The sequence below is a fragment of the Vespula vulgaris genome, chromosome 8, assembly GCF_905475345.1.
Source record: "Vespula vulgaris chromosome 8, iyVesVulg1.1, whole genome shotgun sequence".
Taxonomy (NCBI): Eukaryota; Metazoa; Arthropoda; class Insecta; order Hymenoptera; family Vespidae; genus Vespula; species Vespula vulgaris.
In genome coordinates, this window is record NC_066593.1 from 5,109,204 (window position 1) to 5,132,276 (window position 23,073).

The window sequence follows — 23,073 nt, forward strand, 5'->3', positions numbered from 1 at the left end:
ACTGTTCTTCATTGAAACACAACAATGACGGGTTCTTGCGAAAGGAAATCCGAGGATGATTGAATAGTCACCCTCGATGCTTTATGTCCATAAAGCAAACTAACTCGATCAGAAACTTTGCTTAAAATAAATACAACGTTAATAAAATATTAATAAATTTGATTATATGTATAGATATATATATATTAATAAAATGAAATATAAATAATACATACTGATAAATAATAATTATAATTAATATAAATACTAATTAAATTGTTATCTCTATATATTATAGTATATTATTATTTATTTATATATAGTATAACTATTATTTTATATATATATATACATATATTAAAAAGATATTATAGATATATTTATACCTTTATCACATACAATAATGATATAAGATATTTTTTAAATATTTTTTATGAAACATTTTATCAACTACATATATTAATCTATTTTACAGATGTTACGCCGTCAGAGCAAGAAGATTTGTTTATTAGAAAACTTCGACAATGCTGTGTGGCGTTCGATTTTATGGATCCTATGGCGGATCTCAAGGGGAAGGAAATTAAACGCAGCACCCTCAACGAATTGGTGGAATACATCACGGCTGGACGAGGCGTTCTTACCGAACCTGTTTACCCAGAAATCATTAAGATGGTATGTCAATATAATCATTATTACATTCACTTTTTTAATTATTCATATTATAAATAATTTCTAACATATATTTTTTGTAGATATCAGCGAATCTTTTCCGTACGTTGCCACCTAGTGAAAATCCAGACTTTGATCCAGAAGAAGATGATCCAACACTGGAGGCGAGCTGGCCCCACCTTCAGTTGGTTTATGAATTCTTTCTTCGTTTTCTCGAGTCTTCAGACTTCCAACCTGCCATTGGCAAGAAAGTTATTGACCAAAAATTTGTTTTACAAGTAAGGATTAATTTTATGGAAGAAGAATAAGTTCGATATAACTGTTACTATCTAAAATAACTTTTCATTTTCTTATTTCAGAAGAAACGTTTTATTTATTTATTTATTTACTATATTCAATAGATACATTTTATTGAAGTAAATCATATTTTATTAAGCTATAAAAAAGATACTACTCCAGTATATTAAAATATACTTTATACGTTTTTTTTTTTTTTTTTAGAAAAAAAAAGAAAAACGAAAAAAAAAGGAAAACAGAAGAAGAAAAAAGAGATTTATAAAATTGATTGTATGTATGTAATAGAAAAATCATAATCCTTTGAGAGAATGTGCGACGAAAGTTTAAAGTAAACGTTTTTATTAAAACGATTGAAAGCAGACATTTTGATTTAGTTGATAAATCTAGTGTTTAACGTTTCCTTTGAATCGGCTAAAAGCCAACAAAGTAAAAGTTATTTCATTTGATATGACTGTAGCTATCGAACAAACTCCGTTTATATTAAATTATGTTTGTTATATCAAATTACGTTTGAGAACACACGATAATGTAAATCCTAATTTATGGTTACAGTTATTGGAATTATTCGACTCGGAAGATCCTAGGGAAAGAGACTTTCTCAAGACCGTTTTACATCGTATTTACGGCAAGTTCCTTGGTCTTCGAGCGTTCATACGCAAACAAATTAATAACATTTTTCTGAGGTACTTTTTGATTCACGTTATCCATACTATTTAGAATATTGATAGGTGGAGAACTGGTTTGTTTATTCATATTAAAGACACGTTAACGTTATTCTTTCTTTCGTAGGTTCGTTTATGAGACGGAACACTTTAATGGTGTAGGTGAACTTCTCGAAATTCTTGGTAGCATCATTAACGGATTTGCTCTACCTTTAAAAGTAGAGCACAAACAGTTTTTGATTAAGGTAAAATTTTCTTTACGTATTAGAAAAGTTACATTTTATAAATTAAAAATATATTTGATATGATTTCTTTTATCAATTATATATATATATATATATATATATATATATATATATATATATATGAGATTTCTTTTATGTCTACAACTGATTTATCTGTTATATATAGGTGTTACTACCATTACACAAAGTGAAGTGTTTATCGCTCTATCATGCACAGTTAGCTTATTGCGTTGTACAATTCTTGGAGAAAGACGCAACCTTAACGGAACCAGTTGTACGAGGCCTCCTTAAGTTCTGGCCTAAGACGTGCAGCCAGAAGGAGGTAATGTTCCTTGGTGAGATTGAGGAAATTCTTGATGTCATAGAACCTAGCCAATTTGTTAAAATCCAAGAGCCTTTGTTCAGGCAAATCGCACGTTGCGTATCCTCGCCGCATTTCCAGGTAATATGTAGCTTGAATTCGTGCGTGTTTGTATCAAATTAAACAAATTAAATTTTTCACATTCGAAATAACAAACTTAAAAAATAAAATAATTAATTGTTTATACATAGGTCGCAGAGAGAGCATTGTACTTCTGGAATAACGAGTATATAATGTCGCTAATAGAGGAGAACAATCATGTAATAATGGCGATCATGTTCCCCGCATTGTATAAAATTAGCAAGGAGCATTGGAATCAGACGATCGTAGCACTTGTTTATAATGTACTCAAAACGTTTATGGAGATGAACAGCAAGCAATTCGATGAACTTACTGCCAGCTATAAGTCTGAAAGGCAAAAGTAAGTGAGCAATGAGATCGATGATTGTTTTTATTATTAACCTTTTTACTAAGATGGATTTTGCCGCAGAGTATAAAGTCCAATATTTTTTTTTGTATTGTGCAAATTATTCGTTTCTTATTTATAAACGATATTCGTATTAATATAGAACGAGTTATTTAATGAATACATATCATTATAAAGAGAATTGGTTGCATATCATGAAAATATTAAAATATTCTACGTTCAATGTAAAAGTTTTTCATTCATATAGAATTCTCTCGACTGATTATAGTCATCTTTTGATAAAAGAAAAGGATTCTATATTTAATAAAAAATGTCTTTATATTTTTTAGTTGCAAATATATACATAGCTTTCTCTTCCTCTATATATGTGTGTGTATCCTATATATATATGTGTGTGTGTATATATATATATATACATTTATTTAACAGAGAAAAGAAAAGGGAAAAGGAGAGAGAAGAATTATGGAAAAAATTAAACGAACTCGAAATAGAGCGACGCAGTGCACTAACAGAAACATCCAACAATTCTGTTCCTGCCACGACTGCACCTGCGACGCGAACCCGCCCCTGAGCTAGTACGTATGTTCAATTTAAAAATGACTCAATTGTTTTGAGCCTTTTTATATTTTTGGAACTCGAAATATTCACGTGAGTAAAGATAAAAGATTATTTTACTGCTGATGTTTAGAATCGTTTCTACGTATGAATTGTCATATATCATTTATAAGTATTTGGTAAAATGTATAATATATATATATATACATATATATATTATATTATATTATATTATATTATTATTATATTATATTATATTATATTATTATTATTATATTATATTATATTATATTATATTATATTATATATTACTTACACACATTAAATGCTTTTGCATAAATTTACATATGTGTATTTTTTTTTTCTTTTTCTCTCTTATTATAGGTGGACATACACTATTACGCTGCCCAATTATTAGTCCTTAGTTTACGTCGATTGTCCATACACTACATGCAAGAAATTATCGTTGTTAGAAAGAAAGAGACAGAAGGAAGGAAAGAGAAAGAAAAGAAGAGAGAAAGAAACAAATATCTCACGATGGCATTCTTGACGTAAAATACAATTCCTTTCGTTACAGTCGCGCCCGGAAGGCAAAATGGAGTTCGTAAAAAAAAATATATATATATGAAAGAAAGAAAGAAAGAAAGAAAGAAAGAAAGAAAGAAAGAAAGAAAAAAACAAGAAGAGGAGAAGAAGAAGAAGAAGAAGAAGAAGAAGAAGAAGAAGAAGAAGTAGGAGGAATTGAAGGAAGAAGCAGAAAATCGCAATTGTATTGTTCTCTGACGCCATGATTGATGATGATAATTTTTAATAATTTTATTCTGTGTACATTAATGTTTATTTTTCTTTTTTTCGGATGAAAATCAGCAATCATTTAAGTTGTATAATGTACTCTCAGTGTCAGCACGTAAAATACGAGGATGATGTTAGTGTCCCTTTCTTAAAGCTAAGATTTCAGCTGTGCTCGGTGGGAGGGGACGATCGGGATGTAAATTTGAATGAATGCAGCAGTATCGTTACGAACCTTGTTTAAACTCCTACCAAAAAGCAACCACCCACCTACCAACCTACCCATTATATCCCCTCCCCCACAATTATTTTTCTTTCGTTTTTTTCTCTTTATCTTTTTCTCTCTCTTTTTCTCTCTTTCTCTCTCTCTCTCTTTTTCTCTCTCTCTCTCTCTCCTTTCTTTTCTTTTCTTTTCGACGTGACATCGCACTTCGGACTATAAATAATGGCTAGTGTCTCGTTCGCCTGTGACTGACTCTGACTTTTACTATGATCCTCACCTCCGACGGAGCCAGCGGGGGGGGGCGTTGTTTGAAAATGTATCATATATTCGTATTAATGATGATAACTATAACAAAACGTAATAAATTAGGTAAATATATATATATATATACATAATACAATATATTAATAAAAATATAGTAATATTGATGATACAAGAAAAATTACGCAGTCGTACATACAACAGGAATATACCAAAAGCGGCAATTTTAATAAAATGCGTGTATTAAGCATATATACGTACTACATACATACGAACTTCATGCGCTACCGAAGAAACACTAACGTTGTTTATGCAGACTGCATGCACGCACGCACGCGCAGCAACTAAATAATGGAACTAACTTTTTTCCACGAACGAAAGGATCGTAGTGAGACGGTATATGCATAATAACGGCACATCCGAGAACGATATATATATATATATGTGTGTGTGTGTATATATGTATATCGACGAAAAATCGGGAGTAGGGGGTTGGGGGTGGGGGCCGATCCGCCAAAAAAAGAGAAATACGTAAAAAAAAGTATGGTTCTTTTTTTTCTAAATAAAAGAGAAGAAAAAATAATAAAAAGATATGAAGGGCAAGTATATACAATAATAATAATAATAATAATAAATAATAAATAATAAATAATAAATAATAATAATAATAATAAAAAAAAGTTTAATTGTACCAAAATATTCATTGCTTATAAATATAATGATTAATAGAGATTACGATGCATAAGATTTATTCGGAGCTGTGCTCCCACTGTGGCCACCGTGAAAACGTGGGATCGTTTTTAAAATTTCTTACGATTGCATAATAATATAATATTAATAATAGTAATAATAATAATTAATAAATAATAAATAATAATAACGATAATTAATAATAACGGTAATGATAATATTGATAATAAATAATACAAATAGTAATAGTGATAATAACGATAATAATAAAAATAATAATAATAATAAATAATATTAAAAATAATGATAATAAATAATAACAAACAAATAATAGCAATTAATAAATAGATGATTAAACATTGAGTAATCATACTTGCTCATATTTTCATGAACTAGTTGGAAAAAAAAACCTATATACATTTATTATTATCTTTCATGTTTTACATTGTTCGTCAAATATTTTTCATCGTACTGTCTCTTAATATACTTTTTTATTTTGTACTTCTCATTCGCTTCGTGAAATGAAATTAGTTGCTAGAAAGAAAGTGAAGTACATGATTATTGTAAATGCTGTAATGTAACTCCGAGAAACGTAGGTAGTATCGTACAAAGTCTTTAATGCGTAAATAGGCACTTTATTGATTGAATGTCTAATTTATTTTTACTCTGTTACTTTTTTCAATGCAGCTTACATGCAAATATAAATTAAAGGAAAAAAAAAAAAAAAAAATAGGAACTACATTCTGATGCAAATTGTTTTTATATCACTGTAATATCAAAACCACAGTAGTTCATTCATGCGTGGCCTAATCCCTGTTAGCCCTGCAGATTTTCCTTTTTCTCATTGTGAACACAGTTCTATTGTCATTTAGATATTTGACATTTAATTTTCATTGTGAGTAAAGACATCACCGGTCAAGTCAGAAAAGCGGGGTATATTGTCTTTGATCATATATATATATAAAAAGGAAAAAAAAAAGAAAAATAATGTAGATTGTAATACTGTTACGATTCATTAAGAAAAATGGAAATCACATAATATATCAATATTTTTTTACAGCATGACAATTGCATTTCTACCACCATGTAGGACCAGTAGAATTCATTACTAAAACATTGAAGTTATAATAAGAATAAAACAACGTATGGATATATAACATGTCTGCTGCAGGGAAACATAGACTTGGAAGAAGCTGCCTCAAACAGTTGTTTTACCTCAGCTTAATTATGCTAGAAATGCACGATACGTAAAAAGAAACTATACAAACGTGAGATGCACTGTGATAGTTAACAAACAAAACCTATCATTAAACAACTGTTATTGATAGTTATCTAACGTTATTCTTTTCTCTTACTCCAATCAAAATTGAGCAGCACTAATTGAATTTGCCTATAACCAAATCCAGTGTAATCCTATTTTCTATTAATCAAATACAAGATAAATATTTTCCTGCTAGTATAAAGATACAAAAAGAAGAAACTACATTTTTCTACGTGCTATTTTTTTGTCTTGTTATTTATTTATTTATTTATTTATTTTTTTTTTAATTTATGATTGCTATATTTCATTTACATTTTAAACGGTGCTTATGATGAGAAGATCAAAGTTAAAGCAGTAGGATAAATTTTGTATTAAAAAAAAAAAAAAAATCCAGCAATAAATTTTCTAAATTTCATGCAATATATAGGTACAATATTTCTACAGTATATTTACAATATCAAACATTTATTATAATTTAATTGCTGTTTCAAGACATAAACAGAAATTAATAGTCTACAAAAATTTATCACTGTTTAATAATTTTTTGAAAAAAGTATTATAGAACTGTTAATACTATTGAATGTATTTATGATGAAGTTAATATTAACAATACTGACAAAGTTTTTTCATTAATATTAATACCAGAAAGAGTGTGCCGCATTAATTTATATATCGTGGTTATGATTCCAGGATAAAAAAGAATTTTTTGTATGTTTAATGATAATTCGGCGAGTAAAAGGTAAGTATTTCATTATTTATTCGTATCAAGATATTAAAAAGCACTACTATGTTATTTCAGATAAACATAAAATAATGAATTTATTATTTTTTCTTTTGAAAAGATAATTTTTTTTTATATATAATTTATGTACTTACACAATTTTGTGTTTTTATTATAGAGTATTTTATGTCAATCATATAAATTTCATAAACAAGAAAAAAGATACAAAAAAGTATTTTACAAACTATTTAAATTCATAGATTCAATTTTCTTACGAACGTAACTATCAACGAATCAAAAGGATTCTTTAATTGACCAATCGCATTGAAACACAACTTCTCGGCGTAAGAAATGGATATTCCAATAATAGCTCTTCTATGCAAGGCTTGATTTTATTCGTTGACGAATTCATTGTCATTGTTATTGTCAAATTTTGATGTTAAATTTATATTGTTACATTCTATGTCAGTGACTTTTTCATTTAGTTTCGTTTCCACTATATCGACCATAATTAATATGATATTTTTGTTACACTCATAAGAATGAGTTTAATTTACATGAACAACATGTTTAGATTACTTGATTACTCGAAGATAAAATATCGATTTTTATGATTATAAATCGAAATGAAAATTGATTTTTAATAAAAAATACTGTATATATATATATATATCGCATTAATGATATATAATAAGTAAAAAGTTGATAGTAAAAATGTAACCACTAATTTGTATTGACATAATTGTTAAAATGCAATAATGGTGTAATATTAATATAATGCAGATTAAAAAAATATTTCAGATTACTAAATATTTTATAATATACGAACAGATTTACAATCAATTACAATGTTATCGCGAAAAAATAAAGATTTGAGAACAATCAAGGAAGGAGTTGTGGGCAAATATATTAAAAAAGAGACACCGCCTGAAATGCCAAGTAAGAGAAACTTTTGTTTTAGATAATTAAAACAAATACAGTTTAAAAAACGAAATTGTTTTATTAAAAGTAGTTAATATTTTAATTTGTAAATATAAAATAAGTTTTGTAGTTCATTAGACAACTATTATTTTGTTTCTTTTTAGTTATTAATGTATGGACAACAGAACCAAATAGAAGAGTAAGACGACGAAATCATCCTACAATACCATCATCGATGGTAAATTATACTGATTTATATTCATTAACAAATATTAGATTTTTAAAATATGGGAAATATATGATCACGAATAGAAGTCAATACAGATAGACATTTTTTATAGTCTATTCCACAACAACCAAGTATAGTACAAAAATTTGGAAATACGAAAACTACAATGAGTGCTGTTGGATTAGGTAGCCACGAAGGAAAGTATACTCCGAATAGTTCTGTCCCAGACTTAGCTCAAAGGTAATTTTTAATATGCTAAAGTTTATCGCTTTATATATGAAAAGTTATTATTTTTATTACATAAACTTGAAATTTAGAAATAATATTAATTTGTAACATTTTATTTTATTAGGTTTGCAGGTCTCTCTGTTAATACTGGATTAAACGAAGGTATGTCTTCTCGTACTGCCACACCATTATATCATTCAGGATTATCACCTGCTGTATCTCATACTTATGTCAATCAATATGCTGGGTCTGAATATCATTTGGATCGTGTTCAGACTCCACAAGTGCCTTATTTACCATTTGATGTAGACACAGGTTATGAAGAATATAATCAGTCAGTATATCGTCAAAATGCTGGGTATATTCAATAATAATAATTACATTAAAAATATTAATTGAAATATTAATGTAATAATTTTCTTATTATTATTTTATTAAAACAATGTGAACATTTTTAAAGATATAGTAGATGTCAGTCAGAAAGATCGAGTTCTAGAAGCGAACAACAAGAAGAATTACCTTTACCACCTGGTTGGTCGGTAGATTTTACACTTAGAGGTAGAAAGTATTACATAGATCATAATACAAAAACTACTCATTGGTCACATCCTCTAGAAAAAGAAGGTTTGCCTACTGGGTGGGAAAGAATAGAATCACCAGAATATGGTGTCTATTATGTTAAGTGAGTGATTAATGATCATTGCTATATTATATATTACATGTTTCATTCTATCCGTATAAATAATAATCTCGTATTATTTGCAGTCACATAACGAGACAAGCACAATATGAACATCCATGTTATCCGCATGAAGTACAAGCTATAAGAGTAGTGTCACCTCCTAGACATACTCACTTTCATTCTCACAGTGTTTTAGTACCAGCAAATCCATACCTTAATGAAGAAATTCCTCATTGGTTGTATGTGTACAGTAGAGCCTCCATCGCATTAGATCGTAAATTACGATGGGAGCTTTTCCGTTTACCAGAACTTGATTGCTTCAATGCAATGCTAACAAGACTTTACAAACAAGAATTGGAAGAAGTTGTTATGAGATATGAAGAATACAGGTTTGCAATATAAAAATAATTTTACAGTATATTGTGCAAGTTAATTTATATAAATGAATAATATGATGAATTTCAATAGGTCAGCTTTGTTATGTGAAATGGAACAAAGATTGAAAGATTTGAATCCTGAAACAGGAAATTCTTCATCAGGTGCAATAGCTTTACGACGATCTCTTCCTTAAGTTTTACACGATATGATTGCAGGCAACTTATATCTATTGTTATTGACTGAGTTATTGGTTCCTTTGTTAAATTAATATGTCAACGAATATCTTGATATTCTTTAAATTTGTAAATAACAAATAATACTTATTATTTTAATTATATTTTAATATTACATACATCTATTCTCTTATTATCATGCTTTACAATAAAATAACAATTTTTAATTGTTTATCAATTAAAAATTAAAAGTCTGAATCGTCATTATCATCATCATCATTAGCAGTATTAGGAGGATTTATAATATTCTGACGAATTTCATCAAGTTGCTTTTTATCATATACAGTTCTTTCTACAACATTAAATCCTTTAATCCGAATGACTTGACTTTCCTCTGTTTGAGAACCAAGTATTCTAGTGAAACCTATATATATCATAATATAATGTTTAGAGTTTACTTAATCGTTGAATAAATCTAATAAAGCAACAGAAGTTAAATAGATTAAAAAGTACCTTTTGGTACACCAGGAGATTCACGATTTCTATTAGATATCATATATATACCAATAGCAAATCCATTCCAAGCTATTGCTGCATAAAGCATAGCTAATCTCAATCTTATTTTCTCTTTTGTTGCTGGATCTAGCTTTCTAATAAAACGTGAAAAAAACATTCTTACGTATCTAGAAAAGAAATAAATGTTTTAGAATAATTACGTTTTTACATAAATAGTTATACAATATTTTAAATATATTAATTTCCAACTATAATTTATCAAATATTTATATAAATGAGTTAAATGAAATACGTGACAAAACTAATACAACTACATAACCTATAAACATAATATATTTTACTATTGTATTACTTATGTTTTTTATGGTTCTTGTACGATAAGATAATCCTATTTTATTTTCTTTCAATTTCTCAAATTAATATTCAAATATTCTCAAATATTTATATGCTCAAACTTGACAAGACACACTTTTATTGACTTTTACATAACTACACGATCGTATACGTAAACTTGTGAATATTTGACCCATTTAATTGACTTAACCGTTAACAGATAAAATTTGTTTTCACAGTAGGTTCTTATTATTTCTATTTTATATAAAACATTATCAGACTACATTAGATTGATTACCACTTTTTGCTTAGAGCACATATGATTTCAAGGACAAGTACGAACAAAATATGAACTATAAGCCCAATAAGGAAACACTATTTCCCACTATGAATCTATTGCTCCGGTGCATAGATTATACTAATCTTACGCATAACCTAATAATTGGCTTAGTATGTGACAAAAACTTTTTTATATAATAAACTAATAGTACATCTGAAAAGTGAAAAAAGAATTATATATCAGATTATACTTTTCTGAAGATAGATTGAAAAGTGTTTCTTGACTTATCTTAATCATATAAATTTTATATTTTTGTTTCTAAGTAAAGTTTAACAAATAACTAAAACATATTTAAATCTGTTATAATTCGATATTACTAGCAATAGAATAAATAACATATAAAATATAAAATGTAAAAGGTAAAAGATCAAGCTATCGATGACTCTATTCTCTTATGCTATTATTACTATTATTATTTAAAAATAAAAGGTAATATTAAATAGTTAATAATAGAAAATAGAAATTTGTTTTTTCAATCATCATTAAAAAATAAGAATAATAAAGAAATTAGAATTGTTCAGTGCGTTTCTCTAAAATTATTTTCTAATTCTACTTATCTATGTTTATCTATAGAAGGATAATTAATAATGTAAAAAGTAAGTATTTTAACGTTTAATTAGAATTAAATTGAAAAGATTTTATAATCACGTGGAGGTTGCTGTATCGAATTTAGTAATAGTAATACGAAAGGAAACTAATCTAATAACTTGTTCGTTCAATCTAATGTTCCTTTTTGTTTACATTAAACTAATTACGTTAGACTAAAGACTGAAAGAAACTTATTATATATATATATATATATATATATATATATATATATATATATATATATATATATATAACGCGTTTTAAGAGTTATATGGCGTTTAACGAAATATACTATCTAAATATTATGTTATCGCATTTCGTATTGTACTTTGTTTAAATAATTATAAAATTATCGGATCTATAAGATGATTAATAAAACGTATTAGTCGTACGGTAAGAGAGTATTTCGTAATTTTTACGTTCAATGTAACGTTCCTTGTCGAAATTAGATGAGTGATGAAGGCTGAAAGAAAGTTATAATAGATATAACGCCTCTTAAAAGCTATGCGATATTAAACGGAATATACTATTGTTTAAATATTATTTCCTCGTATTCTGAGTATATTGTAAATTATTTAAATAATTATAAAATCATTCGATTTATAAGATAATTAATTAAATGTAGTCGAACAGAAAGAAATTATTGCAATGTTTAACTTTCAGAGTACGAAAAGAAACAAACGTGATAACTCGCACGGTCAATTCAATGTTATTTCTTGTTGATATTAGACGAGCAACGAAAACTGAAAAAAGTTATATTATGTATAACGCGTCTGAAGAGCTATGCGATGTTAAACAACATATACTATTATTTACATATTACATTATCGTACTTCGTGTATATTATTTAAATAATTATAAAATTATCGAATCTATAAGATGATTAAATGTAATTGTACGGAAAGAGAGTATTTCGATCTTTAGTCCTTGGAATACAAAAAAAAACTACCGTGGTAATTTGCATGGTCAATCTAATGTTCCTTCATGTAGAAATTAGATGAGTGATGATGGCTGAAAGAAAGTTATATTAATGTATAACGCCTTTTAAAAGCAATGCGATGTTAAACGGAATATATTATTGTTCAAATATTATCTCTCCGAGCTTCGAGAATATTGTAAAATAAGTTAAATAATTATTAAATTATCGGATTTATAAGATAACTAAATGTAGTTGTACGGAAAGAGAGTACTTCGATCTGTAGTCCTTGAAGTACGAAAAAAAAGAAAACTAACGTGGTAATTCACACGGTCAATCTAATGTTTCTTCATGTCGAAATTAGATGAGCGAGGAAGGCTGAAAGAAAGTTATATTAATGTATAACGCCTGTTAACAACTATGCTTAAGAATTATTAAACGAAATATATTATTGTTTAAATATTCTCTCCTCGTACTCCGAGTATATTGTAAATTATTTAAATAATTATAAAATTATGGGATCTATAAGACGATTAATTAAATATAGTCGTACGGAAAGAGATTATTGCGATGTTTAATCCTCGGAGTACGAAAAGAAACTAACGTAATAACTCCCAATTCAACGGTCAATTCAATGTTATTTGTTGTTGATATTAGACGAGCGACGAATTGTGGAAGAAAATATTGTTTACATTACTTCTCTCGCTACTAAACTACGTCCTGATCAATAATATTATTTATAATTGAAATCGATCGATATCTTGTATTATATTCGATTTACGTATACGTGTACACACGCACACTAACATACACACGTCTATGGATACTCCTTACACATACACATATACATATATATATACAGATGCTAATATAGCATGTATTTAAATCCAAATATTTTATAATTATTTCAACAATATCGTACAATTTTAATCTTAATTTTTGCTCGTTATTTAGATATGCAGCCATTCGCTCGGTAGTACTTGCGTTTTACAATTTGGATTTAAAGAGACTTCGATATATCGCAAGTATTACCGACCCAGGTCCCACCGCGTGGAGGTAGCTGCATCTGGGGACCCACGAGCTAACGGGGACTCTACTCTAAAATTCGCGTGACCGGCGTGATCAAATTATCGGCGTTCTATAAAACGAAGTCCCCGGTAGGACTTTTAATCGCGCCCGAACACTCCCGGGAGTGTTAGAATTACGGTGAATCTACTCTAAATTCGCGTTCGCGACGTTTCACGCACTCACCGAGACTTCAGGAGGCTAACTGGAGGAGGGTCAGTCCACGCTTACGGATAGCAATCCATACCACTCGGCAGCACGTAAACCGACACACGACCGGTCATTTATTCGGTTTAGCAATCAAACGAAGTCCTTTACCGTAGGACTTTTAATCGCGCCCGAGAACACCACGCTTGTGCCCGCCGACACACGCGCGAGTGTTCTTGCTATCTTACCCGTATACGCGTCTAACAATGGATTATGAAACGAACCATTCGACGATACATAGGACCTGCTCCGATGTATCGAAATCTGGGAAGCAGAGGAGAAGAGAAAGAGTAGAAAAGAAAGCCGGAACATGCGCGCACGTGAAACCGATAGATCTCAAAAGAAAAGAAAGAAAAGAATATCCGTAAGGTGCAATGGAACACATGCACGTGAGAAACAGATGAAATTTGGAAGAAAAGATGGACATGGAAAAGAAAAGAAAAGAAAAGACAGACCCGAGCAAAACCAGAGTACGAAAATCCAGCTCGATTATTCGGTACTGAAAGAAGGAGACCCGCACAGAAGCCCACGCCCAAGGGCCCATCCCAAGGGACCCACCCGACAGAAAGAATAATAATTAAATATTATAAAATTATATTTTTGAATAAATAAAAATGAAAGAGCGTATTTATTGCAGAATATATGGAAGATGTACGAATGAACGTAAATTGCACGTATTTCGAAACTTAGTTGGAATTTGATAGAGAAGATCTTGGAAAAATCTTGAAGAACGCAGCCATTTGCTCGGTAATACTTGCAGTCTACGAGTTTCCGACATATCACAAGTAATTTCGACCTAGGTCCCACCGCGTGGAGGTCGCTGCATCTGGAGACCCACGGACTAACGGTGACTCGACTTTTTACTACTGCTACAACTATCAAGAAAGCAAAGCAACGGGGCGACCTCCACTCCCGACGAATTCAAGCCTCCAAACGCTAAAATTGCAGCCCCATGCGTCTCCGCATTTGAGAACCGACTTTCGCATAACTCAACTATCCAACATCGGAAGCTTCGATCACCACTTGAACACGACCGGTTGTGCTTTCGCGACAAACGCCGGAACCCAAAATTGAATCTACCGCAGTCACGATACTTACGCGAGCATTGCGGAAACACTCACGCGAATATGTCGAATGCGTTAGAGCCAATTTAGGACTTAATCGCGCCCGAGAACACCAACGCCTTTGTTAGCCGACATAAGCGAGTGTCCTTCTATCTTGCCCGAACGGGAGAAAAGAATTCCTTCTACGCCTGAGGTAGAAAGATTCTTTAAACACCCGTATAAAAATCTAAATCCCTCCATGGTCCTTGGCCGATGGTCCTGCGGCACGCGGAAATACACGGGCTAACGCGGATTCTACTCTAAAATCCGCGATCCGAGATGCCTTTCCGCTTCGGGAGCTTCGGGCTTCGCAGCAAACTGGAGATGTATAAAACCCCGCTTACAGATTGCTCCACTGTCCACACCGTCGGCTTCAGACATCTCGAGACACGACCGGTCGTGTCTATATTTCGATTTCAAAAATCAAAACGTAGTCCTCGGTAGGACTTAATCTCGCGTCCGCGAACACCCACGCGCGTGCCGGCCGTCACGCGCGTGAGTGTTTTCCCTATCATTCGCGTACGGAAGCAAGGAGACATACCCTCTTTGCATATAATAAAAATTATATGCAAAGAGGTTCCATTAACTTCCGTGTAAAAATCCCACGATGATCGGTCCCTGGATCACCTAATCTGAAACAGAGAAACATGAAGCAATAGAAAAAAAAGGACAAAAATTAAGAGATAATAAAAATCAAATATAAGTGCAAAAATTAAAAATAAAAGATTAATAAAAGTTAAATGAACAGTAAAAATTAGAAACATAATGAAAATTAAATATAAGAGCAAAATTAAAAGGATAATGAAAATTAAATATAAGAACAAAAATTATATACAAAATTAAATGCAATAAGATGTTCATATTTAAAAATTTCCCTGTAAAAATTTAATTTAACGATGATCGGTCCCTCGATGATCGCTCCCTGGATGATCGCTGCTTCGATTATCTAATCTGAAACACAAAAGGGTTAAAAAAAAAAAGATGACAAGAAGACAAAAAGAAAAGAAGAAGAGGAAAAGAATAAAAGAAACCGTGAGTATTTGCGTTAGTGCGCGTGAGAAAAGTAGAATTCTGAACGATGGTTATGCATTTCGAAGATTGTATCACTTGGCGAAAATCAGAGTACCATAATTGAGTTCGATTTTTCTTTAGTAAGAATTTTGATTTTTCTCTAGAAAGAACGAAACCCGCCTAAGGCCCACACCCGAGGGCCCCTCCCCAGGGTCCCACCCGAGACTTATCATTAATAAAAATTAATAAAAAGTATGTAATTAATAAAAGTAAATAAGAATAAATAGGAACGAAAGAGAACATAAGTGCGACAGAAGAGTTTTCTGTGCGTTCTCATAGAAAATTAACTTAGAATTTTGATATATTCAATTTATTTATCTGTGGAAATATAACTAACAATTTAAAATGCAATTAATTTCATGTCTAATTGAAATTAGACAGACAATAGACTTTGGAAGAACATTGAAATATGCAGCCATTCGCCCGGTAGTACTTGAGCTATAGGATTATATATACAATTTCGTTATAGATTTTAGATAACATATATAATTTAATTATAGATTTAAAAAATAATTTAGATATAGATTTCACTATATCGCAAGTACTACCGACCCAGGTCCCACCGCGTGGAGGTTGCTGCATGTAGAGACCCGCGGGCTAACGGGGACTCTACTCTAAAATCCGCGATCCGAGATGCCTTTCCGCTTCGGGAGCTTCGGGCTTCGCAGCAAACTGGAGATGTATAAAACCCCGCTTACAGATTGCTCCACTGTCCACACCGTCGGCTTCAGACATCTCGAGACACGACCGGTCGTGTCTATATTTCGATTTCAAAAATCAAAACGTAGTCCTCGGTAGGACTTAATCTCGCGTCCGCGAACACCCACGCGCGTGCCGGCCGTCACGCGCGTGAGTGTTTTCCCTATCATTCGCGTACGGAAGCAAGGAGACATACCCTCTTTGCATATAATAAAAATTATATGCAAAGAGGTTCCATTAACTTCCGTGTAAAAATCCCACGATGATCGGTCCCTGGATCACCTAATCTGAAACAGAGAAACATGAAGCAATAGAAAAAAAAGGACAAAAATTAAGAGATAATAAAAATCAAATATAAGTGCAAAAATTAAAAATAAAAGATTAATAAAAGTTAAATGAACAGTAAAAATTAGAAACATAATGAAAATTAAATATAAGAGCAAAATTAAAAGGATAATGAAAATTAAATATAAGAACAAAAATTATATACAAAATTAAATGCAATAAGATGTTCATATTTAAAAATTTCCCTGTAAAAATTTAATTTAACGATGATCGGTCCCTCGATGATCGCTCCCTGGATGATCGCTGCTTCGATTATCTAATCTGAAACACAAAAGGGTTAAAAAAAAAAAGATGACAAGAAGACAAAAAGAAAAGAAGAAGAGGAAAAGAATAAAAGAAACCGTGAGTATTTGCGTTAGTGCGCGTGAGAAAAGTAGAATTCTGAACGATGGCTATGCATTTCGAAGATTGTATCACTTGGCGAAAATCAGAGTACCATAATTGAGTTCGATTTTTCTTTAGTAAGAATTTTGATTTTTCTCTAGAAAGAACGAAACCCGCCTAAGGCCCACACCCGAGGGCCCCTCCCCAGGGTCCCACCCGAGACTTATCATTAATAAAAATTAATAAAAAGTATGTAATTAATAAAAGTAAATAAGAATAAATAGGAACGAAAGAGAACATAAGTGCGACAGAAGAGTTTTCTGTGCGTTCTCATAGAAAATTAACTTAGAATTTTGATATATTCAATTTATTTATCTGTGGAAATATAACTAACAATTTAAAATGCAATTAATTTCATGTCTAATTGAAATTAGACAGACAATAGACTTTGGAAGAACATTGAAATATGCAGCCATTCGCCCGGTAGTACTTGAGCTATAGGATTATATATACAATTTCGTTATAGATTTTAGATAACATATATAATTTAATTATAGATTTAAAAAATAATTTAGATATAGATTTCACTATATCGCAAGTACTACCGACCCAGGTCCCACCGCGTGGAGGTTGCTGCATGTAGAGACCCGCGGGCTAACGGGGACTCTACTCTAAAATCCGCGATCCGAGATGCCTTTCCGCTTCGGGAGCTTCGGGCTTCGCAGCAAACTGGAGATGTATAAAACCCCGCTTACAGATTGCTCCACCGTCCACACCGTCGGCTTCAGACATCTCGAGACACGACCGGTCGTGTCTATATTTCGATTTCAAAAATCAAAACGTAGTCCTCGGTAGGACTTAATCTCGCGTCCGCGAACACCCACGCGCGTGCCGGCCGTCACGCGCGTGAGTGTTTTCCCTATCATTCGCGTACGGAAGCAAGGAGACATACCCTCTCTGCATATAATAAAAATTATATGCAAAGAGGTTCCATTAACTTCCGTGTAAAAATCCCACGATGATCGGTCCCCGGTTCACCTAATCTGAAACAGAGAAACATGAAGCAATAGAAATAAAAAGAATAAAAATAAAAATCAAATATAAGTGCAAAAATTAAAAATAAAAGATTAATAAAAGTTAAATGAACAGTAAAAATTAGAAACATAATGAAAATTAAATATAAGAGCAAAATTAAAAGGATAATGAAAATTAAATATAAGAACAAAAATTATATACAAAATTAAATGCAATAAGATGTTCATATTTAAAAATTTTCTTGTAAAAATTTAATTTAACGATGATCGGTCCCTCGATGATCGCTCCCTGGATGATCGCTGCTTCGATGATCTAATCTGAAACACAAAAGGGTTAAAAAAAAGATGAGAAGAAGACAAAAAGAAAAGAAGAAAAGAAAAGAAAAAGAGGAAAAGAATAAAAGAAACCGGGAGTATTTGCGTTAATGCGTGTGAGAAAAGTAGAATTCTGAACGATGGCTGTGCATTTCGAAGATCGGATCACTTGGCGAAAATCAGTGTACCATAATTGAGTTCGATTTTTCTTTAGTAAGAATTTTGATTTTTCTCTAGAAAGAACGAAACCCGCCTAAGGCCCACACCCGAGGGCCCCTCCCAAGGGTCCCACCCGAAATTAATCATTGATAAATGTTAATAAAAGTAGTTAATAGAATAAATAATAGTGTATAAGTAATAAAAGTATATAATTTATAAAAGTATATAATTTATAAAAGTATATAATTAATAAAAGTATATAATTTATAAAAGTATATAATTAATAAAAGTATATAATTAATAAAAGTATATAATTTATAAAGGTATATAATCTATATAGTTCACAAAAGTACATAATTAATAAGAGTATATAAGAACAAATAGAAATGACAGCGAATATAAGTGAGACAGAAAAGTTTTCTGCGCGTTCTGTTAGAAATTTAACTTAGCATTTTGATATATTTAATTTACTTATCTGTGGAAATGTAACTAATAAATTAAAATATAATTAATTTAACGTCTCATTAAAATTAGACAGAGAAGAGATCTTGGAAAAACATTGATATATGCAGCCATTCGCCCGGTAGTACTTGCGTTATATAGTTATATATACAATTCAGTTATAGATTTTAGATATAATTTAGATATAGATTTCACTATATCGCAAGTACTACCGACCCAGGTCCCACCGCGTGGAGGTAGCTGCATATGGGGACCCACGGGCTAACGGGGACTCTACTCTAAAATCCGCGATCCGAGATGCCTTTCCGCTTCGGGAGCTTCGGGCTTCGCAGCAAACTGGAGATGTATAAAACCCCGCTTACAGATTGCTCCACCGTCCACACCGTCGGCTTCAGACATCTCGAGACACGACCGGTCGTGTCTATATTTCGATTTCAAAAATCAAAACGTAGTCCTCGGTAGGACTTAATCTCGCGTCCGCGAACACCCACGCGCGTGCCGGCCGTCACGCGCGTGAGTGTTTTCCCTATCATTCGCGTACGGAAGCAAGGAGACATACCCTCTTTGCATATAATAAAAATTATATGCAAAGAGGTTCCATTAACTTCCGTGTAAAAATCCCACGATGATTGGTCCCCGGATCACCTAATCTGAAACAGAGAAACATGAAGCAATAGAAAAAAAAGAATAAAAATAAAAATCAAATATAAGTACAAAAATTAAAAATAAAAGATTAATAAAAGTTAAATGAACAGTAAAAATTAGAAACATAATGAAAATTAAATATAAGAGCAAAATTAAAAGGATAATGAAAATTAAATATAAGAACAAAAATTATATACAAAATTAAATGCAATAAGATGTTCATATTTAAAAATTTCCCTGTAAAAATTTAATTTAACGATGATCGGTCCCTCGATGATCGCTCCCTGGATGATCGTCCCCTCGATGATCTAATCTGAAACATAAATGGGTTAAAAAAAGATGAGAAGAAGACAAAAAGAAAAGAAGAAAAGAAAAGAAAAAGAGGAAAAGAATAAAAGAAACCGGGAGTATTTGCGTTAGTGCGCGTGAGAAAAGTAGAATTCTGAACGATGGCTGTGCATTTCGAAGATCGTATAACTCGGCGAAAATCAGAGTACCATAATTGAGTTCGATTTTTCTTTAGTAAGAATTTTGATTTTTCTCTAGAAAGAATGAAACCCGCCTAAGGCCCACACCCGAGGGCCCCTCCCAAGGGTCCCACCCGAGACTAATCATTAATAAAAATTAATAAAAGTAATTAAAATAATGAATAACAGGATATAATGAATATTATTAATGAAAGTATGTAATTAATAAAAGTAAATAAGAATAAATAGGAACGAAAGAGAATATAAGAGCGACAGAAGAGTTTCTGTGCGTTCTCTTAGAAAATTAACTTAGAATTTTGATATATTCAATTTATTTATCTGTGGAAATATAACTAAGAATTTAAAATGCAATTAATTTCATGTTTAATTAAAATTAGACAGGCAATAGATTTTGGGAAAACATTGAAATATGCAGCCACTCGCCCGGTAGTACTTGCGCAATATAGTTAGACATATATAATTTCTTTATAGATTTTAGATAACATATATAATTTTGATATAGATTTCAGTATATCGCAAGTACTACCGACCCAGGTCCCACCACGTGAAGGTTGCTGTATTTGGAGACCCGCGAGTTAATGGGGATTCTATTCTATAATACGCATTACCGGCGTAACATAATTTATATTTCAAACAAATAAAAACTTCATTTTATAAAAATAAAATTATGAGTTTAATTGAACTTTAAAGAAAAATAAAAAGTGAAAAATTTATGACTCGACTTTAATCTAAGACTAGATTATGATTTTAATTAAAATTTGGAAGAAATACGAAATTATTCGACTTTAATAATAAAAATTCATAATATATGAAAAATTCTATTCGCGTACGCGTGGCTATGTAGGATGGGAGATGAAATAGTATGTTGTCTCAGTTTCTTAAATCTACATTACTACTATGTAAGAGCATTTTGAGTGACAACATGGTAAAATTAAAATATGACTAAGAGCCATGCTCGAAGAGCTCTGAAAACTTCAGAAACTTCGAAAATAACTCAATAGTCTAAAAGTTGCCCTCTTGAGCCACAATTTGTGGGGGCCTCTTCGGCACATAGCCTCTTCTTTGCTTCGTGCCCTAACAACTACTATAGAATATTTGAACTATCGTCAACTATCGCCAAAACTCTAGATCTATCTCTTATTCTAAAACGTCGAAAAACATTAACAAATCTAACGCAATTCTAAACCCATCCTGAAACGAAAAATCGAGAAAGCATCGGTAGAGAAACGAGAATTAATATATTAATTGCTGAAAATCCTAAGCTAAAAATTGATTAACTTATTCTATGTTCTACGCGTTGCGATTCTACAAGTCTCTTTATCTTTTATCAACGACTCTACTTTACTTTATTCTTTCAAAAGCAATGACTCTACTCTACTTTATTTTTTCAAAAGTAATGACTCTATCGAGACTTTTCTTTTATTAATAAAATTGATTAATTTTTATTTAAAAATGTAATGAAAAATCATTGGACGCTCCTTCTTACAAGCGATTATTCTAATTATTAGAAAATAAATTATACAATCTCGCTTGTAATTCAGAGACTATCCATCGCGAACGTCTTCTTGCTTATTCATTATTAAAATTCGCGAATATCGCGATTCTTTACTATTTCCGCGAGAGAAAATTATTTAAAAATGCATTTAAATATTTAAATTTTCAATTAATCATAATTAACGCGTTTAAACAAGAAGACTCTATCCTGATCTAATAAATAAATCAAAAAATAACGAACCATTCACGAGTAAATCTCCGAAGAAATTTACCCGTGGTCACTCATTGCTCTTCTACTAATAAATTACAACCGATCACCCGTGCCGATTCGGACCTTTCGTCCTCGACATGATTGAGTGATCGGAGGGATTTAAAAATTAACTTACTACTTAAGAAGTTCTGCGATGGCTCCAAAACACTGGACCGCGATTTAGGTCGAAATTGAGGGTGGACGATTTGTAGTTGGTTGAACATGAGGTAGGTCGACATCGAAGTTGGTCGAGATCCTCTTCCGTGATGCACTGACTCTAATTCGCGGTAGTTATTTATTAAAACGAACGATCACTGAATTTATTTCGCGAAACTCTACTAACTTTTATAAGTACAGTCTGTGCGACTGTTAAAAAAGCAAATAACTTTACGAACAAACACTGACTCTAAGGACTGCATTGCACGCAGTCCATGCAAAAACACTTATGTTTTAAATCGCGAACCGCGAACGAACAAACACTGCTTCTACTTCGCGATAAATTTATTTTAGTGATGCAAATACTCGATTACTTCATTGCTATGCGCGGGTTTAAAACGAGGTTCTGAAACAGAAATATAAACGAAATAATTAGTATCATTATTATAATAAGACTGTAAAAATAATTCAATAAATATGTGATAGAGAAATATACTTACTTAAAGTTTTCGTTGGTACTTGCACGAATAGCATTCTGTGAAAATTTCTAAGTCCACTCGTAGAGGTAGATTTTCAAAGTCCCGCAAACGTGCGAAAATTTCTAAGTCCACTCGTGGAGATAGATTTTCAAAATCCCTCGAAAGTGTAAAAATTTCTAAGTCCACTCGTGGAGATAGATTTTCAAAGTCCACCAAAGGTTCGAAAATTTCTAAGTCCACTCGTGGAGATAGATTTTCAATGTCCCTCGAAAGTGTAAAAATTTCTAAGTCCACTCGTGGAGATAGATTTTCAAAGTCCACCAAAGGTGCGAA

At 31.3% G+C, this 23,073-nt stretch overlaps 3 protein-coding genes across 9 annotated transcripts in view; 2 read left to right on the forward strand and 1 right to left on the reverse strand.

The window, feature by feature from the left end:
- Positions 1 to 6,489, forward strand: part of LOC127065942 (serine/threonine-protein phosphatase 2A 56 kDa regulatory subunit epsilon isoform) — a 31,698-nt gene extending 25,209 nt beyond the window's left edge. For 3 of the 4 annotated variants that reach the window (XM_050999016.1, XM_050999019.1, XM_050999018.1), the window contains exons 3-10: positions 455 to 651; positions 732 to 926; positions 1,498 to 1,628; positions 1,735 to 1,852; positions 2,019 to 2,294; positions 2,405 to 2,634; positions 3,070 to 3,215; positions 3,580 to 6,489. In XM_050999016.1, the coding sequence (XP_050854973.1) occupies positions 455 to 651; positions 732 to 926; positions 1,498 to 1,628; positions 1,735 to 1,852; positions 2,019 to 2,294; positions 2,405 to 2,634; positions 3,070 to 3,211 (1,289 nt within the window). In that variant the 3' untranslated portion in view covers positions 3,212 to 3,215; positions 3,580 to 6,489. Of the gene's footprint in view, positions 1 to 454; positions 652 to 731; positions 927 to 1,497; positions 1,629 to 1,734; positions 1,853 to 2,018; positions 2,295 to 2,404; positions 2,635 to 3,069; positions 3,289 to 3,579 lie in introns of all 4 variants that reach the window. The other variant, XR_007782215.1, reaches the window with a different exon arrangement.
- A 970-nt stretch (positions 6,490 to 7,459) lies between these two features.
- LOC127065944 (scaffold protein salvador-like) lies at positions 7,460 to 9,930 on the forward strand. 3 transcript variants are annotated; one of them, XM_050999024.1, is made up of 8 exons: positions 7,460 to 7,856; positions 7,942 to 8,079; positions 8,226 to 8,299; positions 8,403 to 8,530; positions 8,643 to 8,876; positions 8,985 to 9,200; positions 9,284 to 9,589; positions 9,669 to 9,930. In XM_050999024.1, the coding sequence occupies exons 2-8, from the start codon at positions 7,989 to 7,991 to the stop codon at positions 9,769 to 9,771; spliced, it is 1,152 nt and encodes a 383-aa protein (XP_050854981.1). In that variant the 5' UTR covers positions 7,460 to 7,856; positions 7,942 to 7,988; the 3' UTR covers positions 9,772 to 9,930. The 3 variants fall into 3 exon arrangements, with proteins under 3 accessions (XP_050854981.1, XP_050854982.1, XP_050854980.1); XM_050999025.1 differs by having other exon boundaries at positions 7,463 to 7,856; positions 8,643 to 8,852; positions 8,979 to 9,200; XM_050999023.1 differs by having other exon boundaries at positions 7,468 to 7,856; positions 8,979 to 9,200.
- Positions 9,899 to 11,049, reverse strand: LOC127065947 (uncharacterized). Of its 2 annotated transcripts, none has more exons than XM_050999028.1 (3): positions 10,899 to 11,049; positions 10,265 to 10,434; positions 9,899 to 10,175 (listed from the first exon to the last, which is right to left on the reverse strand). In XM_050999028.1, exons 2-3 carry the CDS (start codon positions 10,422 to 10,424, stop codon positions 9,997 to 9,999), a joined length of 339 nt encoding a protein of 112 aa, XP_050854985.1. In that variant the 5' UTR covers positions 10,425 to 10,434; positions 10,899 to 11,049; the 3' UTR covers positions 9,899 to 9,996. The 2 variants fall into 2 exon arrangements, with proteins under 2 accessions (XP_050854985.1, XP_050854984.1); XM_050999027.1 differs by having other exon boundaries at positions 10,620 to 10,992.
- Between the last annotated feature and the right edge of the window lie 12,024 nt (positions 11,050 to 23,073).

Excerpts from the sequence above, each read along its gene's own strand:
- LOC127065944 (XM_050999023.1), top strand. The coding sequence starts at position 7,989 with ATGTTATCGCGAAAAAATAAAGATTTGAGAACAATCAAGGAAGGAGTT. Across the intron at positions 8,080-8,225 it reads GACACCGCCTGAAATGCCAA|TTATTAATGTATGGACAACA; the intron begins GTAAGAGAAACT and ends GTTTCTTTTTAG. Across the intron at positions 9,590-9,668 it reads ATGAGATATGAAGAATACAG|GTCAGCTTTGTTATGTGAAA; the intron begins GTTTGCAATATA and ends GAATTTCAATAG.
- LOC127065947 (XM_050999028.1), bottom strand. The coding sequence starts at position 10,424 with ATGTTTTTTTCACGTTTTATTAGAAAGCTAGATCCAGCAACAAAAGAG. Across the intron at positions 10,176-10,264 it reads ATCTCCTGGTGTACCAAAAG|GTTTCACTAGAATACTTGGT; the intron begins GTACTTTTTAAT and ends TGATATATATAG.